The 21101-nt window shown below is 42.8% G+C and overlaps 1 protein-coding gene across 3 annotated transcripts in view; it reads left to right on the plus strand.

Moving 5' to 3' along the window:
* Nucleotides 1–192: 192 nt before the first annotated feature.
* The window catches only part of FAM199X (family with sequence similarity 199, X-linked), a 34648-nt gene continuing 13739 nt past the window's right edge, over nucleotides 193–21101 (plus strand). Inside the window, exons 1-7 of one of the 3 annotated variants that reach the window (XM_072981375.2) lie at nucleotides 198–609; nucleotides 2422–2641; nucleotides 3474–3623; nucleotides 4952–5113; nucleotides 7941–8204; nucleotides 9576–9742; nucleotides 11864–13059. In XM_072981375.2, coding sequence (XP_072837476.1) covers nucleotides 407–609; nucleotides 2422–2641; nucleotides 3474–3623; nucleotides 4952–5113; nucleotides 7941–8204; nucleotides 9576–9742; nucleotides 11864–11867 — 1170 coding nt within the window. In that variant the 5' untranslated portion in view covers nucleotides 198–406 and the 3' untranslated portion in view covers nucleotides 11868–13059. Of the gene's footprint in view, nucleotides 610–2421; nucleotides 2642–3473; nucleotides 3624–4951; nucleotides 5114–7940; nucleotides 8205–9575; nucleotides 13060–21101 lie in introns of those variants that run through there. The other 2 variants (XM_078380589.1, XM_020813873.3) reach the window with 2 other exon arrangements.

The following is a 21101-nucleotide window of genomic DNA, read 5'->3' on the forward strand; positions in this document are numbered from 1 at the left end:
GAATGAATGAATGTTTTAGTGATTTGGTAAAAATATCACCCATCTTGTTTTTCTACCTTTAGAGGTCATCAAGTTTAGTTTGGCCAGCGAGCAAAAAAAATAAAATAAAATTCCATCGTTTTAACCTCCCCTACAGCAGGGGCCGCTGTTGAAAAAGAGAGTCTCTCTGGAGGGAGCAACAAGTTGCCATCGAGAAAGGAACCGGAAGAAGGGTCGCGTAGCTTCCGGTCGCCGGGCTGGCGCTGAGGAGAAGTCTTGCCGCCGCCGCCGCTGCCGGTGGTCTCTTTCTTTCTTTCTTTCTTTCTTTCTTTCGGTGATGGCGGCCGGTTAAGGCCTCCTTTTCCCGGTTCGGTGGGCGCCTTTTTTTCTGGTCTCTCCCCCCCCTCTCTCTGTCAGGGCCGCCGCCATGTCCGGCGAGGAGCCTCCGAAGTTCCTGGCCCGGCTGGACGAGCCCGGCGCCCTCTTCTCGTCGCCGCCGCCGCCGCCGCGGGCCCAAGGCAGCCTGAGCTTGGGCGACGACGGCCCGGCCTGCCTCGACGTCAGCGACTTCGGCTGCCCGCTCTCGTCCTGCCACCGCACCGACCCGCTCCGCCGCCTGCACGCCCACCGGTAAGGCCGCGGGGCCCTCCGTCCTCTGGCCGGGCCGGCCTACCTCGCAGGGCTGCTGAGAGGACGGGGCGGGGCTGAGTCGGTTGCCTGGGTCTTCCCCCTCCCTCAGGCCTTCCCCCCTCCCCCTTTTTCTGTCGCACCCTCGACCCCTCACGACGACCCCGTGAGGCAGACCAGGCTGAGGGAGGGAGGGAAGGACTGAGGGACTGGCCAGAAGGGCCCCTCCTTTGAGTTGAGGGGGAGAAAGAGGTAACGTTTTTTTTTTGGGGGGGTTGATCTTTTGAAAAGGTCGTTTTCGGTTGGAGCTTATGGGAGGGGTGATCATCCTCACCTCGTGGTCGCCACCCCGTTGAGGGCAGTAGTGATGGTTGTGTTGGGATTTGCAGAATGACTCCCACGGTGAGCAAGTCATTGCTTTAAATGCCTGCTTCACCACCTCAAAGTGATGGCTTGGTTTTTTTTATTTTTTGGGTGTTGTTTCAAAGGAACTTGCTCGAGTATGCAGAAAATGTAGGGTGTGGGTTTCCACAATAAAACAGCTCTTTTGAACTTGGACGTTTTCTGCTCCGGCAGGGCGGTTTGATCGTTGGCAAAGGGATGTGGCTGAATTTAGCCAGGGAAACTGATGACGTGGCCGGGGTGGGGGATTAGGTCCCAGCCATGTCGAATATAACTTTATTTGTTTTGCTTTATAAGTAAACATTTGCCTCCCTGTGACATAATAGCATGCCCATTTCACGTGGTTTCTCTTCAGATCGTATAAATCTTTTCACATAAGGCACATTTGGAATGAAGGGAAATGCATAAGGAATGGCAAAACACAGATCAGAGGACTAACAGCCCAGAAATATGTACTTTGAAATAGAAATGGCACTGGAGGCTTGCCTTCTGGTCTAAAGTTTAACATTAAAAAACAAGCACATTTGAAGCCTTTAAGTGTGAAAATGAATAGTGAACTTTCTAGATACAGTACCAATATAGGTGTACAATGATTGGATATCCCTAGGAGCTTTTTTTATTTTGAGTAGAGATTATAGTGGAGTGGGAATGGATTTGCCATCCATTAAAAAAAACTGAGCTGTTTCCAACATCTGTCTAGCAGACAGAAAGTTAACAGCAGTTTTCTCTTAATCACTGTTACTGGCAGGAATATCAGCGTCTCCTGTTCAGTTTTTATTTCTGTGGCTGTTGTGTTGAGCCTAGGAGCAGGGCCAGGAGAAAAGATGGCTATTTTTGCTGTAGTTCAGCTTTCCAGTTTGCTTTCTGATGATTTTCCTCTTGCCTTTAGCAATATTTAGAAGAATGATGAATAATACTAAACTAGAGTAGACTTCGGTTTAGATGGGCGGGGTATAAATCTAATAAATAAATACTAATAATTATACCTTGCATTATAAAGCAGTGTCATATTGAGAATTTTATTTTTCTCCCAGAGATTTGGTAAAATATGCTTGGCTTTGCTTATTTGCTGCAGCTAGCTGGACCTGTGGAACTCTTAAGAGAACAGAATATTCTTTACGTAGAATATTGTTACTTTAAAAAGCTTTAAGAGATTTCATGTTAGGACTGAACTTTGTGGCACAGATAATAGTACACAAAGATCTAAAGCAGATACCCATCAAGAGGCATTCACATCCATTGTTTATTTGTGCTCATTTTTAATTCCAAGTAAGCTAGCTTTGGACCCTGTTACTGTTAAAAAAAAGTGTCTGAAGAAATGGACTTGTCCACAAAAACTTACATTAGTTAGTTTTGTCTTTTTTCATTTTTTCCCCTTGAGTGTTAAAAGTGACTTTTGATCTGTTTTTGCAGGTGGAACTTGACGTCGTGTGGCACAAGCGTTGCCAGTTCTGAATGCAGTGAAGAATTGTTTTCCTCTGTCTCGGTCGGTGACCAGGATGATTGCTTCTCTCTCCTGGATGATCAGGAGTTAACATCTTTTGATTTGTTCCCAGAGGGCAGCGTCTGCAGTGATGTCTCGTCCTCTATCAGCACATATTGGGATTGGTCTGATAGTGAGTTTGAATGGCAGGTAAAAAAAAAATACTTAAACAGTTTGGGTGAATGGAAAAATACTTGGTTGTCTCTGCAAGAATAAGCTGTTAGGTCTGTAAAACATGATTTGGAAAAGGTTGTGTTCTCATCAGAGCAGTTAGACAACTGAGCTGTGTTAGGCGTGGCTACTTGGACGGTAGAGTGGTGTTTTGTTCCAACAGTTTTCTCCAGATAACTTGCGTGTAGGGCTGCGGTCTTGCAGTGCAGTCTTAACCTGAAGATGCACTGACTGTAGGGAAACAGGAATAGGAAGAAGCATCTTCTGCCAAATGAAATCCCCTTTGTGTTGTCAGGACCTGCCTCTGCTCAGAGATCTGCCAGTAGAATGGCTCTGCTGGCAGAAGAGTGAGGAAAGGGGTGGTGAAGGGAGCAGTGTGAGGGAGAAACGGGATTCCACCAAATCCCAACCTTCTTCTGCTTAGGTACATAGCCAGCATGCCAACAAAAATTGGATGAACGTTAGGGTATTTCTGAGTCATTTCCACAAGTGGGGTTAAATTGAGCACAGTGTCAGCTAGTGCACTGGTTCTTAAGCTTGGGTTACTCAGGAGTTTTGGACTGCAACTCCCAGAAGCCTTCACCACCAACTGTGCTGGCTGGGGTTTCTGGGAGTTGCAGTTCAAAAACATCCGAGTAACAAAGGTTAAGAACCACTGAGCTAGTGCACTCTGAGCTCATCTGGTCCTGAGCCATCTTAGCAAGTTAGGATTGCACTCAAAATTTCTTATGTTGAATATTTTACAGCATGTTCCTGAATACTGGATTGTACTGCTGTCTTCTAAAGTGATCTTTTCTTTACTACTCTTAAGTTGCCTGGCAGTGACATTGCAAGTGGAAGTGATGTGCTTTCCGATATCATACCCAGTATTCCGAGCTCTCCATGTCTGCTTCCGAAAAAGAAAAACAAACACAGAAATCTTGATGAGCTCCCATGGAGTGCAATGACCAATGATGAACAGGTACAAGCACTGTGTTTGGGAGATGCAAATAGCATCATCTGTGCAAAGATGCTCATTTATTAGGTTATATGAAAATGTACCGTATATCCTGGTGTATTTTTTGTGCCTTTGAATTATATGCTGAATCTAATAGCAACTAAAATAAACCAGAAAATACTATAATATTAACAAATAGAGAATAAAATAATAGAGATGGAAAAAGCTGCAGTGCTTAAGCAGAAGTATCCAATAAAATCTATCCAGCAAACTGAAACCTAATGTTGCATGTATGGCAAAATGTCAGGAGAAAGGGGAGGGTGATTTGCAGTAAAGAATATCCCCATTAAGATGCACTACAGAGAAGCCGCTTTCTCTTCTCCTTATCAGCCAAGTTTATACAATATGCAGGTCACAGACAAGGTCCCTGTATTAGTTTTTGGTGTGTGGATAGACCCATTGGATAGGTATACACAAGCGCACAAGGCTTGAAATCTTGTTGCTTAGTGTACTAAGTTATGCTAGAGTGGGTCTATTGAATCAGTGGGGATTTGGTGAAATAACCCCTGTGTACATTCCATTGATTCAAATTGGCTTACTCAGCATGCAAGTTACTTAATGGCCATACTCCAGTGTGACTTAAATTTGCTTAACGGTAGGGTTTCAGCCATGATTTAGAAGTGAATGCCTAGATGAACCAGGTGTGGTGGATAGAATGTTGTCCTGGGACTTAGAGGACATGGTATCAAAACCCTGCTTAGCCATGGAACCCCGCTTGGGGATTGCACTGGTAAAACCACTTCTTAATTACCTCACATACCCAAGAAAGCCTACCAGGCTTTGCTGTAAGTCAGATGTGACATCACAGCACTTAACGCACAACACAATTCCTACACAAAAAGTTAATTTCTTGGTCCCGCCGTTCCCGTGGTTTTATTCAAGACATTGTCAATTGTAAAAAGGTTGATATTATCTGTATTCCAACTTTCTCTAATTTATGCTCATACCAATATAAACAGATTTCTAGAATGTCCATTTTTAATTACATACATATAAGCAATGCTGCCAAATACAGCAAAAATGTATGTTAAAGAATTAATATGGCCATTAGGAACCAAACAGTGATGATAGCAGCAACCATTAGGAGACCACTTGAGAGAGGTGTCTAAACGAGGAAAGGAAAAATACTACTTAAATTTTCTGAAGAAACAATTCAAGAAGCCTGGTGCCATGACTGTTACGATCCTGTCTTTTCTAACTACCTGCTTCACCCCTGAATAGAGGAATATGTGGAGCAGTGCCTCTATTGATTACTTGTTAGTAATTACCTGGTTATTTTTTTTGACCCGTAGGTTGAATACATTGAATACCTGAGTCGTAAAGTCAGCACAGAGATGGGGCTTCGAGAGCAGCTCGATATTATTAAAATTATTGACCCCACTGCTCAAATTTCACCTACAGACAATGAGTTTATAATTGAGCTCAACTGCCTCACTGATGAAAAGCTGAAACAGGTATGTTAAAACTTTCCATGTTCTTTTAATGCAACTGTTGGAGGTAGGGGTGATGTCCCCCCCCAATATGCTGTTGCTACATAATTTCTGTCAGTTTTCAGAGAGTTAATTGTTAGTTTCAGCAACAACAAAAATAAAGCAAACAATTTTATTGAGGCAGTGTGAGGTGAACAGATTTATTTGTGTGACTTTTCAGACACACCTTGGTCAATATCTCATTTAACTGGCTGTACCAAGATACATGGCAGCCAGCTATAGATTTAAGTGGTTGCAAATGATTAATGCTTGTAAGGGCAGACAAGAGTATTGTGTTTAAGGTAAGGTCAGCATCACCAGATAGTGTAATTGTCAACAGTCTTATTCATTATAGGGGGTAGTAGCTAGTAAATTTTCCTGTTAACACAACTCCTATCATTGTTTGGTGTGTGTGTGTGAGATTCTCTTGCTTTCCACAGTCCACTCATACACTGGCCACAAGAGACTGGTATTTGTGGGGGTCTGAAGGAAAAAGGAGAAAGACAGAAGACAAACTCACATTGTGAGAATGGAACTGTGGTTATGCAACGTAAGAACTGCTGGATAGTTCAGTGATTTAGGGATCTGGCTACAGAGCCAGAGATTGGCAGTTCGATTCCCCACTGTGTCTCCTTGACAAGGGCTGGACTCAGTGATCTATGGGGTCCCTTCCATCTCTGCACTTTTGAGATCACCAACTTGGTAGTAACCCCAGTCACTGCAAACAAATGAGTTTACCTACTGGCAGTAGATTTCAAGCTTCCAGGATCAACTTTATTACAAATCAAGAGATCCGTGGGAAAAAGTCAAAATTTTAAACAGTTTTCCACCTTGGTTTTTAATTTATTTTATTTTAAGATAATTTTTGAAGTATCAGGACTGAACAAAGCTTGCAGTTTTTTTTCCACATAAAAGTACACTAGCATCTAATCTGAACTTTTTTTACTCGGTACATTGAGTAATTTTGTTGTTACTATGAATAAAAAAATTGCTTGTCTGCAGCAGATAACAGCTAACTGATTGAAGAACAATGAAATTACTTCTGTGAAGATTCTCAGTCATCCAGGTGTGGTTATCTGGAAGTCGAGTTGCCATGACTCAACTTCCAGATAATGAAATTACTTCCTTTTATTTTTGGTAGAACTTTTAGGTTGGGCTCTTAACTGTGAGAGATTCACTAAAAGGCTGTATGCTCTTTTTTTTTTGGAATATCAGTGCATGTGGTGAAATGAAAACATTCACTACCAGTAGCCAACAGATCTCCTTTCCAGCAAAACAATGAACTTTGTCACTCATAAATCCTTGTATTCATGTCCATTTTGCAGTTCCTGCAAGTTCATTAAGTGACCAAGAGGAGATGCTCTGATTTCCAGACAGGCATCTATTATTTCAAACAAATTCCAACCCAATGATTTATATTTTTGTTAAATGGCACAACAAGATAAAGTTCAATTTGCATAGTGGCCTTCTTGACTTAGCAGTATTTTACCATAGTTAAATTCACAGACACTGGGCAATATGTGACTGGTGAGTTGCTTAGGGCTTCAGCTGTAGAAGTGGTCACAGCAGTGCTGCTGGCTGAAAAGGTTTATTTTAGGGCGGGCAGGGGAGCCCTTTTATTGCTTTCCCTCTTTGTGGAATTCTGCTTTTAGTAAAATTATCTCATGATTGTGAAGGCTATTGTAAATAGCAAAATGGTGCTATGAAAGAGGCTTAATCTTTCGTTTTGTTTTATGGAATTTGCATAAACACAACGTTGTAAAAGCTCTTAATCTTTTTCCTCCTTTGCCAAAAACAAGTCATTGGGTGTTCTGCAGACTGATTAAATGTATTCTGAAATGACCCTTCAGAGTGTAATAGGGCCTTCTCTGCTGGCCTCCTGGAGTGTTGGAATGTATAGGCCCTTCCACTTGGATTCTAGCCCAGTTCCTGCTCCCACATCTGTGTGGCACCCTCCTGCCTTACCCATTTGTTTTCAGTCTGATTGTATGGTGGATCCTTGTATTTACTCAGAAACATTTCTGTCTGCTTTCCTATCCAATTTTTGTTGTTGTTGGTGGCGCTGGTAGTCATCTCATATTGTGGTCCAAGGCCATTTTGTGCTTTAAAGCTTTTTTAAAAAAATCTAGAAGCAGAGCAATGATTGAAATCCTGTTTGCACCATAAGCTAAATCATAACTTTCTGTGTACTCCTCCCTGGTAAACAAAGTGCCCCTGCTGTGGTTCTCTCTTTGTGTATCTGTACACACTCAGGCATGGTGTATGCCCATGAGAATAGCAGCAGGAGTGGTTTATTTTCCAGGAAGTATCAGACTGAAAATTATAAGTTGGCTTATACAGTATTACAAGCAGGATTTCAGCTTGAACCTGATGGGGCTGGTAAAAATGCTAGAATTTATACTATAATCCATGGAATTCTCCTCGGAATGACAGGATTGCAACATGATTCTTCTTTTAACAGAAAAGTTGAACACACGCACACGCACATGCACAGACACACAATCGGAATGCTTTTTAAACCAGAAGTGATTTTCTGATCATTTTCAGCTTTGTTTAGAGGGCAGCGCCAGCTCCAAGAAGATCACGGGGCTGAACAGAAAGGGCACCAAGATTGCTAGAGCTTGCTCACTACAGGGCTATATCGTCATTTCCAGTCAGGACTCCAAAAGCTGCTCTTTGAACCTGTGGACATTTCCATCCCATGCAGAGTGCTTTAGAGTAATCCAGTAATCGTGTTTTAAAAGTCCAATCCAGCGCCTCCAAGCATTTGAGATCTGTCTTATTCCTTCTCCTCTCCCTTCTGGGTGTTTAGGTCCGCAATTATATCAAAGAGCATGGCCCTCGGCAACGGTCTGCGAGAGAGAATTGGAAGCGGAGCAGCTACAGTTGCGGGAGCGCCAGCGGGGTGAGCGGCGTCAGTGCTAGCGCCAGCAGCAGCGCTAGCATGGTCAGCTCAGCCAGCAGTACCGGTTCCAGCGTTGGCAACTCGGGCTCAAACTCCAGCACCAACATGAGCCGGGCTCACAGTGACAGTAACTTATCTACAAGTGCTGCAGAACGAATCAGAGATTCAAAAGTAAAACCTTTGTAATTTTTGATCATATATGCCTAAAGCTTGTTCTGGATGTTTCATTTTGTATGTGGGTGTGAGCGAGTTAATACCTTTTGAGTAAATCGTTGGGCTAAATGCAGCTGTTAGTCCCAAATAGATCAGACGGAGATCAATAGGATTTATATAGAGTATTAACTGAACAGGTCTTTTTCATTCAGTGGGTACACTCTACAGTGGACCCTTGACTTACAGACGGCTTGACTTACAGACTTTTTGAGTTACAGACTTCTCTGGCCGCAAAATTTAGGTTTGACTTGCAGACTGAGATTTGACTTACACACCAGAAAAAAACCAAAATGGAACAAAAACGGCCTGTTACGGGATTAATCGGTTTTCAATGCACTGTAGGTCAATGGAGACTTGACTTACAGACTTTTTGACTTGAGAACCACCTTCCAATACGGATTAAGTTCTCAAGTCAAGACCCCACTGTAGTTGGAAATGGTAACTGAATATGGCCAGTTATTTGTTGCAATAAGCCAGTGAATGTTTGGTTTTTCAGATCCTGAAAAGAAACAGTCTTACTTAGAAGGCAAGCTCTAGTTATTGTTTATGAGATGCACTTGCAGTTTTGTATCAAATCTGAAGAATTGAATAGTTTCCTGAGAAAATAGTACTCAAATAAGTTCATTGATTGTAAATATTACAGGAAGGAAGAGTAAAAGAGTCACTGACATTTTCAGACAGTTGCTGTCGGTTTCAGTTACCTGTGTTTCTCATTGGGAGGAAAACCATTCTCGCCCCAGAAATTCTTGCCTGGCTATTTAAATGTTAAACTTTGCAGATTTTTTAAAAACCCCACAATTTTAAAGCACGTTAGTGCTCTGTAGGAGCTTGGATTTTTTTTCGTTGCTTGAGGGTATTTTGGTTTCATTCTCTGGCTCTTTTTGGTTGACTAAATGCCAAGTTAGCCACAGTTAGAGTAAACTCACTAAAAGCAGTGGGATTTACGTAAGTGGTGAATGAGCCCCACTTATGTATGTGGGTTTACTCTAGTCAAGATTAACATTGGATTTGACTTTGTTTTCAGTTTTATATTATGTTTTGTTTCTGTGTTTTCTTATTTTTGTGATAACACAAACTCAAAAAGCTTTAGCTGTTTGATAATATTGAAATGAGACTAATGAGTCATCTACAAGGGCAGGCCTTCCAGAGTCATTGAATTCTTGTCATATATAGCTGAAAACTGCCATGCATGCAGAAAGAAATCCTCCCTTCTGTCTTGCCAGATAACTTGTATCCTTAATCATTGTTTAGCTGAAAGCGAATGATTGAATTGGATCATGTTTTGCGTTAGGCGAGGACTAACTTGGGCTCTTCCCTTTATCTTGACAGAAACGTTCAAAGCAACGCAAGCTTCAACAAAAAGCTTTGCGCAAGAGGCAGCTGAAGGAGCAAAGGCAGGCGCGGAAGGAGAGACTGAGCGGTTTGTTTCTGAACGAAGAGGTGCTTTCTCTAAAAGTGACTGAGGAAGACCACGAAGGAGATGTGGACGTCTTGATGTGAGAGAGAATTGAATTTATCATCCCTGTTCTTTCTAAGCCTTAAAACTATTACTCCTGTTTACATACACTTCTACCAACAGTTTGATTGGAGCTGGGGTTAGCTGTCTTGTGTGTCATTTATTCATAGCTTCAAAAGCAACAGTTCTGGGTTTTGTTTTGCTTTTTTGTTTTGTTTTGACGAGTGGTAAGTGGTCAAGAAGATATTCTTTAAAAAAAGGATAGACTGGGCATTTTGCTTTCAAATGTGAGTGTACATTCTATTTAAAGGCTGCATGTCTTGTTATTTCCAGTAAAGGTATAAAATGTGTTTCATCCTTGCTTAAATTTTTTTATTTGTCTACCTTCTATCTGGCCTGAACAGTTTTAGATTATCTTTTGTAATCAAAAATAAGCTCCATGAAGAATTATAATCTTTGATTATTTTTGCAATCCTCTCACAGCCTTGCACTGCATGAAACCATTCTTAGATTTGTCAAAGTGGTTGCTATAATCAGATCAAATGCAGGCCTGCAGTATATATGACTTAGCCAGTTAAATACAAGAGTATTCATCATGTCTAATAGCTCGCCTAGAGCTTTTTTGGATTCTCTTTTCTTGCCTGGGATACAAAAGCAGACGAGTGAAGAGTGTCTGGCAGGTCACAGTAAGCAGTTGCATTGAGCTTGGTAGGCCATCTGCATTGTGGAAGACAAGCTCTTAATTTAAAAAATTATACATTTCCCCCTATATAAGCTTATTTATCATGTTCCAAGCCATTGTCATGTGCCTTAAAATAATTCTGTTTAAAGGGAAGGCTATGCAGGAAACATGATATAAACTAGATGAAGCAGATGGAAAGGTTCTTATGCATGGTCCTTCCAAAATCCTAACCCTGTGTTAGGATCCCACCCATCCCCTACAAAAACAAACATCTTTATTCACTTTTGTGACTAATTGATCCAGTTTGGATAATTTGGATAAGTGGATTTCTGTTAATACAACATGACAATGTAAGCTATGAACACAACTTACTTGGTGCTGCCCTCTACCATATTCCTTTTCCTTAAAATGGAAATAGGCAGGAAGTTTCAAATGTAATCTTGAACTGTAGTGTACAAGTGTGAACCTCCTTGATTTGGTACGAGGAGGAAATTGAAAGCATCTGCTTCTGTTTTAAGCTAACCATAGTTGGTTGTGTTGTCTGAAATGGGATTATTGAAGATTCATTTAAATTGTGGCTTGTCTAAGGAAACTAACCTCACACTGCAATGTTTATTCTTGTGTAATTTGCTTAAAACCACTTGAAATGGAAAGTGACAATTAGTTAATTTTTAACGGAAATGAAAGCTTTGTGTGTCCTTCTTCTGTCACAACCAGGGAGCGCACGGAGGCAGCGGTGCTAGTTTAATATTGCTTCGTATTATGTCTGAACAACATCTGTCTTGGTTTAGGAGAAGATTTGGAATCTCTGGATTCCAAACACAGATATTTTGAAATAATTGGACAGGTTAGATTTCCAAGCAGCTGACCAGACACAGGTAGTCAGTTTCAGAGTGAAATAATATAAGACCTTTCAGCTCCAAAATATAGCATTTGCAGCAAACCATTTTAATTGCTCTCTCCATCTGTGCCCTCCTAGGTCTTGATACTTTGGATTAGTCACACAACATTTGCTAGTCACTCTGATTTATTTTTCAAATTGTACTTTTAATATATGTGCTTAAAAAAGGTAGCAAGTGGGTCACCCGATGAGTATCCATTTTGAGCTGAATTAGCATTTATTGTTCCAAAATAGAGCTAAGTGACTTTTAGCAAGTGGCAGTCCCAGGCCGTGTGTTTTTTTATCTCTTGCAGTGGATACCTTTTACAAATCTGGAAGCAAAATTAGTGCTTAATTCAGGTTGTCTTAGTAATGTTTAGTATCCTACAACTCTTTAAGCAGTATGATTCGGCAAAAGGTTTGCTTTACTGAAATGATTTCTTATAAAGCCTAGAAGGAGCACTGAAAACTTGATTGGAAAAAGTTGCTGTTCTTTTAGCTTGACTTGAGTATGGAAGGCCTGTTTACATTTTGTGTGTACATGTATCCGCATTCAGTTTCCTCTTCTGCTTGAACCTTTCTGTAATCTTGTTTTCCAGCTGAAGCAGAACCGTGTGGTTTCTGTGAAGCAGAGCTAAAGATGTTACACTTCAGTTCTGTACAGAATGCTCACTTAAGTGGGTGATCTCACCATCTGAGATGATTGCTTGGTTTGTGATTATTATTATTATTATTATTTTTTTAAGTTTTATTTTTTTACATGTTGGTCAAAGAAAAACTGTAAAGCTCTCAAGAGAAATTCTCTATCATAAAACTGTATATATGAATGTAAAATCCTTTCGAGTCCGATGTATGATAATTGTAGAGAGTTCTATAGCATATTAGCCAAACTTTGTAATAATACTAAAGCAAAATTATTTAATGATACCTGTTTCACCCCTGCCCTGGCAGGGGGTGGGGTTTGCCTCAGCAATAGTTGACACACTAGCCCTTTTAAAATTTTGGCATGCTTTTGACTCTTTAAGGCAATCTGGTTTTCCAGTGAATCACTTCTTTAAATTGCTGTCATCTAAACACTGCGGTAGAGTTGGAGAACCTTTGACTGTCAGAGGCTGTAGACCTCTGTCCAGGAACCTCAACTAGCATGGCCAAGGAATTGAACTGTAGGACATGTAGTTGAAAACAGTGGAGGGCCAGAGATCCCCACTCCTGCAGTACAGGTTTGCTCTTGCCTGAGTGATTCTGCAACCTGATGTCTTGCAAGTAATTGCAGATTATTATTTGACAGATTGGTCAGAACCAATGCAGTAGCGGGCTGCTAGCTTATAAATTGAGCCAAGATCATGTGCATTTTATTGGACTGGAAAATGTGAGAAAGAAGATGGATGAGAAATGCTTGTTATTACATGTTTTGTGACGATGGATAGTTAATCCGCATGAGCCCATAATATGGGTATCCTGAGGATAATGCTCTTCATAACCAAAGCAAAGAGGATGTTTTACTTTGGAGAATAGATAGTCTAAAATATATATATTAAATCTGGACTATTTTTCCAGAATTTCTGCTAAAAATGTATGCTGAAATGCACGTGTATATATAACTGTTCATTGTACATTCTGTATCTATTTGCTCCCATGTTTGTAGACACCCCCTTTTTTTCTTGATGTTGTAAGAGATACAAACTCCTGGGCACTGTCTTATTTCTTTTTTTCCTAAGATCATAATTGTATTTGAAAATAGTCACATGAATATGGTAGCTTTGGATAGCATTAAAAACAACGAGATGCAACCAAATGTGTGTAGTGTGTTTGATAATAACTTACAATTCACTTGATTAAGCCCTAGGTTATTAATGTATATGTAGTGAGAGGTCTGTGCTGCCAGGATTTCTGATGTTTCTAGGGGCCTGCACCTGCATATCTTCAGTTTTACTTAGCCCCAGCACTAGAGATGAGGGCATTCGTATATGACTACAAATATCCCCACACAGGTGGACATAACGAGGGTTATGTCCACTCACCAATCCACCGCAGGCGCCATGGAGCCTTCCAATGGCTCTGGAGATTGCGTTCGGCGAGCCACTTTGACCTAGGAGAGGCACTTGTCGTCCCACCTCCTTCCAGGAGTGGTGAGCCAATCGTGATCTCCGGAGACCTTGGAAGGCTCCAGCGGCTGCGGTGGATCGGTGAGTGGACCGTCTGGCCCCATGGGGCTGGACCCTCATTATGTTCACCTAGTTAGGCATCCTTCAGTCTCGAAAGACTATGGTAGCGTGCTCTGTGTGGAGGACTTGGAACAGCGTCTAGTGTGGCTGAGGAGGCCAATTCGAGAGTGACAATCCCTTCCACACTGAAGACAAATCCAATCTGTCCCCTGTCCAGCTCCCTGGTTTTGCTGCTTTTGTGATTTCCTCTTTGCCTCGGCCTGCTGGGCAAGGGTCGCTTCAAATTGGGAGAGGCCACGATGCAGTGCCTGCCTCCAGGCTGAACGCTCAGATGTCAGGGTTTCCCATCTGTTGAGGTCTATTCCTAAGGCCTTCAGATCTCGCTTGCAGACGTCCTTGTATCGCAGAATTTGCCCAAGCACTTGAGGAAGCCCTTCCAGGTCCAGCTACTGCAAATGCACCTGAACGATGGGAACACTTCAAGAACACTGTCTATAACACCGCCTTGTCCACCTTTGGCAAGAAGACCCAAAAGGTGGCTGACTGGTTCGAAGCCCATTCAGAGGAGTTAATGCCAGCCATCGAGGTTAAGAGAAGAGCACTAGCAGCATACAAAGCCTGTCCTAGCGAGTACAACTTGCAAGCTCTTCGAGCTGCTCGCAGCCAAGTCCAACAGGCTGCCAGGAGATGCTCCAACGACTATTGGCTCCAGCTCAGCTCTCATATACAGTTAGCAGCGGACACAGGTAACATCAAAGGAATGTATGACGGTATCAAGCAGGCCTTAGGTCCAATACAGAAGAAATCTGCTCCCTTGAAGTCTGCTACAGGTGTGCTCATCCAGGACCGAGCACAGCAGATGGAACGCTGGGTACAGCACTACTCTGAGCTATATTCCAGAGAGAATGTAGTAACCGAAGAAGCATTAAATAACATTGAGTGCCTACCTGTCTTGGAAGAGCTGGACAGCGAACCAACCCTAGCAGAAATAAAAGCGGCCTTGGACTCCCTCGCCTCCGGCAAGGCACCTGGAAAGGATAACATCCCTGCTGAAGTGCTGAAATGCTGTAAGGAGATCATCACCACTGAACTGTACGAAATCTTTTGTCTCTGCTGGAGGGAAGGTGGAGTACCACAGGACATGAAGGATGCAAACATTGTCACATTGTACAAGAACAAAGGAGACAGGGGTGACTGCAATAACTACCGTGGCACCTCTCTTCTTAGCGTTGTAGGGAAGCTGCTTGCCTGTGTTGTTCTGAAGAGGCTCCAGGTGCTTGCAGACAGAGTCTATCCAGAATCACAGTGCGGATTTCGAGCTAATAGATCCACCACTGACATGGTATTCTCCCTCCGACAGCTGCAGGAGAAATGCAGGGAACAACAACAGCCACTCTTAGTGGCCTTCATAGACCTTACAAAAGCATTTGATCTGGTTAGCAGGGATGGCCTTTTTATGTTCACCTATTTTTATACAAATACCCCTATCTCTGCCCAGCACCTGTTTTTCAAAAAGGAATAGTGTCCGAGAACACAGACATTCCAGGTAGTGACGTCATTCGTAGACCTTTCCTCCTCCATCTCTGTGCCGTTTTCTGGCCTGCATTTAAAGCCATCTCAGCTTAATGGTTGATTTTACCCCCACGTTGTGTGACAGTGAATTTTGTAACTTTATGCTCTGAATGAAGAAGACTGCAGCCAATCAATTTCCCTTGTGGTTACAAGTTTTTATTCATTTTCTATAGGGGTTGGGGTATGGATATAGGGGAACAGGGAAGGGATGAGTAAGGATGGGGAAAGGGTAAAATTCCAGAGAGCAAAAGAGTATTCTTACATTCATTCATTTAATTATGCTAAAAAGGTAAAATCACATAAGTAAACAATATAACAATCTTTCCAGAATATCTATTGTTACTACTCTCTCCATTCATTTGGACCTTCTTATACTACTTTATCTATACTTTCCAATCCATATTTTGGATCCACTTTGTTCCCATTTTTTGAGTCCTTTTTGAGATGATCTTTCATTTAATGGTTCTGTTAGTACTACATCCATCTCTGCCACTTCCAGTACCTTTTCTATCAGTCCCTTAAAAGATGGTACCTCTTCTTACTCCCAATATTTTCAATATACCGTATTTTTCGCTCTATAAGACGCACCTTTCCATAAGACGCACCGATTTTTTAGGAGAAGAAAACAGGAAAATATAATCTGTTTTCTTCGCTCCATAAGATGCACAGACTTTCCACTCCCCTGTTTTGTGGGGAAAAAGTGAGTCTTATGGTGCAAAAAATACAGTAATATTCTCGCTACTGTAATTACATGTATGATCAAATATCTCATTTCTTTAGCTACAATTTCAGTCATAATATTCAATAGAAACAATTCCGTTTTAAATGTATCACATAAGATAATATTTTTGTAACATTTCATGTATTGATCTCCAATAATTCTTTGCTTCCCTGTATGTCTACCAGATACGGTAAAAACCAATCAATTTCCCTTTATAACCACTGGGTTTGTTTGGGGTGGTATGGGGAAGAAAGCTTTTATATTAATTTTCTCCACACCATGACTCTCCCTTCTCTCTCATGGCCTTTTGTCTGATCTTCTAAGACGGTGGTTCCCAATCATGGGTCTCCAGATGTTCTTGGACTAAAACTCCCAAAAATCCTGGCCAGCACGACCAGTGGTGAAGGCTTCTGGGAGTTGTCGTACAAGAACATCTGGAGACCCATGTTCTTGTACTACAACAATGTGCTCAAGTCAAACTACAAGTTCCACTGGTCAGGAAACTGCCTGTTGCCACTGTGTGGCCCCCACCTCCCTACCACCGAGTGGGACCTCAAGCCCAAAGGAAGGGGGGGCAACCCTTACACCTTGTTCATGGTCCACCTGCCCAGGAACAGGTGCCAATGGCTGCAGGCAAGAAGAGTGTCACTACTACAGCTTATGTGTTTGCTTGCCCCTATTGATCATGGTGGCTGCCACCCCTTGCTCAGTTTACTTCAGCTGCTACAAGGATGGATGAATGGCCACCATCTGTCCAGCGGGACTAATTTATTTCTCCATTAATTACATTTATTTTCCATTCCTCCAGCTCAAGTGGTAATACATGGACTCTCATTTTACCCTCCCAACAACCTCTTGAGTGACATGGTTTAATGGTATTGTTAACCTGGATTTCCCAAGTCCATGTCTTAACACTCTTAACTGGAGACTGGCCTTTGAGATTGGTGCCAAATCCCAGCAGCCTCCGATAGAGTGGCATGATGGGAGATTTTGTTCAGTATGTAATGAAACCACTTCACCCCACGTGCCGTGCTCTTGCACCATGATAGGAGATATTAGGATTGGAGCAGAGGTCACCCTTCTTCAGATCTTGGGTAGAGCTGGTACCGCTGCAATGTCACCGGTCATATTTGGTATCGTTTTGGAAGGGTTGTCTGCTTCCACTAGGGGGAGTCCTGCCGTCGTGCTGTTTGCCTGTCTTTAAGACCTATCTGCTCATACATTTACTAAGCAACAATGACTGGTACACTCCACGAATAAAGAAAGAGAATGTAGAAGTTCAGGTTAGGAATGTGAACCCATGAGGATGTGGAATTTTAGCAGTTTAAAACGATGCTTCTCTGTCCATTTTATCTCAAAACACTAAGGCTTTACTGAGTTGTGTGCTCTTCACATGTATTTTGAGAGGTGATGAACAGCATCTATAGTGGCTCATGTGCCTGATGTTGTCGCATAGGGTGGGTGATGCGTGATCTGTTCTTGGACCCGTCTTAAGGTTTTTTCCCCCTAGGAAAAAGGGGGAAACGGTGCTCCTAGAAGCCACCTGGGAGTGGCAATTCTGCTCTGAAACGGAAGATAGCCCTTCTACCTTATTTAGCCTTTGCTTTTCAAGACAGGAAGTGGATTTCTGCCCATTTCAGTTTTAATCATTTTGTACTCTGTGCAGCTCCTGGAGGTTCCTGCAGGGCAGGAAACTGGCTCCTGCCAGCCCCTGCCCATCCTTTTGGGGACTTCTTTTTGCAAAGCAACACAAGCACTTACAGATGTGGGAGAAAGCATAGCCCTTTGGATGGTGCTAGCCATCAATGCCAGCAAGAAGGCGAACAGGTTTTAAAAATAACATTGTGGGCATTTTGACGAACCGTGAGGATCTGCAAGAAAAGATTGCCAAATGGAACGGTTCCCTTCTGGACCAAAATTCACATTTTGTACCCAAGAGCACTCTGTCATTACTGAAATGTTTTACGGTCATGGGGAATGCGGAAGTTCCCCCTGATGGCTTTCCTGATCAAAGATGTTTTCTGCTTCTTCAAACCGCAGGATTCTTTGGGCTTTGCAGCTTGAATGTGTTTGAATGGTGCTATTTTAGCTTCAGTAAGCATCTGCTTTTGGGAAATTCTTATTCTAGTTTTGAATTGTGGTGTTGGAGGAGACTCTTGAGAGTCCCCCGGACTGCAAAGAGAGAAAGCCTGTCCATTTTGAAGGAAGTCAACCCTGAGTGCTCACTGGAAGGACAGATCCTGACGCTGAGGCTCCAATACTTTGGCCATCTCATGAGAAGACTCCCTGGAAAAGACCTTAATGTTGGGAAAGTGTGAAGGCAAGAGGAGAAGGGGACGACAGAGGACGAGATGGTTGGACAGTGTCATCAAAGTGACCAACATGAATTTGACCTGACTCCAGGAGGCAGTGGAAGACAGGAGGGCCTGGCGTGCTCTGGTCCATGGGGTCACGAAGAGTTGGACACGACTAAACGACTAAACAACAAAGTGATAAGAGGAGTCAAAAATAACACAGTGGTTGTGTTTAAAGCTTTAACTTCCAGTAACTTAGGAGAGGGATTCAAGATCCCCTGCCTATGGTTTACATGAGTGGTTCCCAAACTCAGAGTCCCAAATGTTCATGGACTGCAACTCTCAGAGATCCTGTCCAGCAACAGCTAATAGTCAGGACTGGAGATGGGCACAAACTGGAAAACTAGTGGTTCAAGGCTAGCAATGAACCCACTCAAACCCCTGGAAAAACAAACCAGTTTGTGGTTCGCTTTTCCAGTTCATGACTGTGGAGACCCTCCCTGCCTTTGTTTGACCCCTTCCCACAGTCCTGTCACCTCCCTGCTTGGTTCCGATGCCATGCCACCACAATCCTGAGAGGGAGCTGGCCTGGATTCCCCCCGGGAGCTGGGCCTGCTGCTTATGGTCGTGCGGCTGCCTCTCAGCTTCGTGGCTGGTGTACGGGTGGAGGCAGCAGGTTGGGCTCTGGGAAGGGATGTTGGACCTGCTGCCTCTCAGGATTGTGGCGACCTGGTGTAGAGACCAGGTAGGAGGGCGGTGGCAATGGTGGAGGTGGCAGTAGTGGCGACAGGGTCAGGTAGGGAGACGGTGGGCGCAGTCGGAAGGTGGCATCTCCTTTTGCTGAATAAAACAACTATTGGGGGGGCAAGTTTTGGCACATTGTTTGCTTCTGCAAAATGGGGTCCCCGAACCAGTTTGTGAACCGAACCACGAACCAGTCCGGTTTGTTGATTTTTCTGGTTCGTGCTTTGATTTTTGCCCATCTCTAGTCAGGATTTCTGAAAATTGTTGTCCAAGAATACCTGGGGCCCCAAGTTTGGGAAACACTGCTGGGCGACAGTGACTCTCGAGGATCTCGGGTTGAGAGAGCGAGCATTCTCATCACGCTGTGCTAGCTGTGAAGCTACAGTACCAAAGACTGGCCTTGAAATTTGCTTCATGTCTAGCACGTGGCTCTACCACGAAACTCCAGTTTCTCACATTGACACCACCTGTCTGTATGGGGACAATTCGATGCTTTGAGTGTTTGTGTATTCCCTACAGTCTTATCTTCTATGAGCATTCACCAGTTACCTTTTTTAAAATCTAAATAACTGGGTGCATGGTGAACTTGATTTTCAAATACAAACTCTCGAAGCCAAAGGCAAGTAGCAATTTACTAAAAATTCCTTTAAAAAAACTTCTTGCTTCCTTTCATACGGAAACAGTAGAAAGGAAGCAGCTAGCTCTAGTCCAGCTTCAGTGGCCACTGCTATTGATGGCTTTAGAACAAATCTATCTCCTGACTGATAAAGCTATTTGCAGACTGATAAAATGAGTAATTTATGGAGCCGAATACCGTGTTGGCGCGTGTATTAAAATTCAGGAATATATTTGTCCGCTTGGAAATTACGGTTAATGCAATTCCATATAATGCTTGAATTCATTTATATATTTGCCCAACAAGGTATTGGATAAAAAGTGCCAAAATGTGTAAAAGGAGGTCATCACTTGAGCTTAATTGCGCACAGATTTCCGCTACACCCTGATGTAGAAGACCAGCAATGAGAGTCCAAGAGCTAGAATAAATGCATTAGGCCATAAATGGAGAGCTTCTACCTGCCTCGCAAGGGGCACGTTGTCTCTAAAGGAGCTTAGTAACATTGATTTCTGATTAATCATTTTACTTAATGACTCATCTGTGATCACAGTGCAGTGAAAATGTCATGTTTACCTAGCGGCATTAAGTCCATTTGTCTTAGGCATGCATTCGGAGAATTGCCTGCCTGATGTTGGGAGTGTGAATGGGCTTTGGCGAAAAATTGGGGGGAGATGGGTTTCGGACCTTTTGTTAAAGCAGACGGAGAACAAGAGGAAGAAGTTACTTAGCCATAGAGAGATGTGATCCTACCGATTGTTGAATTATGGTGAAAATAGTGGGAGCAGGTTTTGGCTAATATGCGTTCCCTCCTTTACACATGGCTTTCTGCAGGCAATGGGAACTTCCAGCCTGGAGGCCTGATCCAGCTGGCATGTCTTCTCCCTTCTGAACCTCCTCACTTTACAAAGTCCTGTTCACTGTGGATTCCCTCCACTCCTTTTCCCAACTGAGAACAGGGCAAGAATGGGGGATCCTTCTGTTACCTCCAGCTGGAGATTGACGAGAACCAAGAATCCCCTCTATTCCACTTGGCCTTCCCACACTTACCTTCATTCATTCATCATTAGGATGCAATTAAAACAATTATCTTATGGAATATATGACCAGTCATGTAAAAACATCTCAATTAAAATAATAATTAAAAGAAAATGGATTTTTGTTGTTGTTTAGTCATTGAGTCATGTCTGACTCTTCGTGACCCCATGGACCAGAGCACGCCAGGCCCTCCTATCTTCCACTGCCTCCCGGAGTTGGTCAAATTCATGTTGGTAGCTTCAATGACACTGTTCAACCATCTCATCCTCTGTCGTCCCCTTCTCTTGCCTTCACTCTTTCCCAACATCAGGGTCTTTTCCAGGGAGTCTTCTCTTCTCATGAGATGGCCAAAGTACTGGAGCCTCAGCTTCAGGATCTGTCCTTCCAGTGAGCACTCAGGGTTGATTTCCTTCAGAACGAATAGGTTTGTTCTCCTTGCAGTCCAGGGGACTCTCAAAAGCCTCCTCCAGCACCACAATTCAAAAGCGTCAATTCTTTGGTGGTCAGCTTTCTTTATGGTCCAGCTCTAACTTCTGTAGATCACTACAGGAAAAACCATAGCTTTGACTATGCGGACCTTTGTTGGCAAGGTGATGTCTCTGCTTTTTAAGATGCTGTCTTGGTTTGTCATTGCTTTCCTCCCAAGAAGCAGGTGTCTTTTAATTCTGTGGTTGCTGTCACCATCTGCAG

This window comes from Pogona vitticeps, chromosome 11 (assembly GCF_051106095.1).
Source record: "Pogona vitticeps strain Pit_001003342236 chromosome 11, PviZW2.1, whole genome shotgun sequence".
NCBI classification, from domain to species: Eukaryota; Metazoa; Chordata; class Lepidosauria; order Squamata; family Agamidae; genus Pogona; species Pogona vitticeps.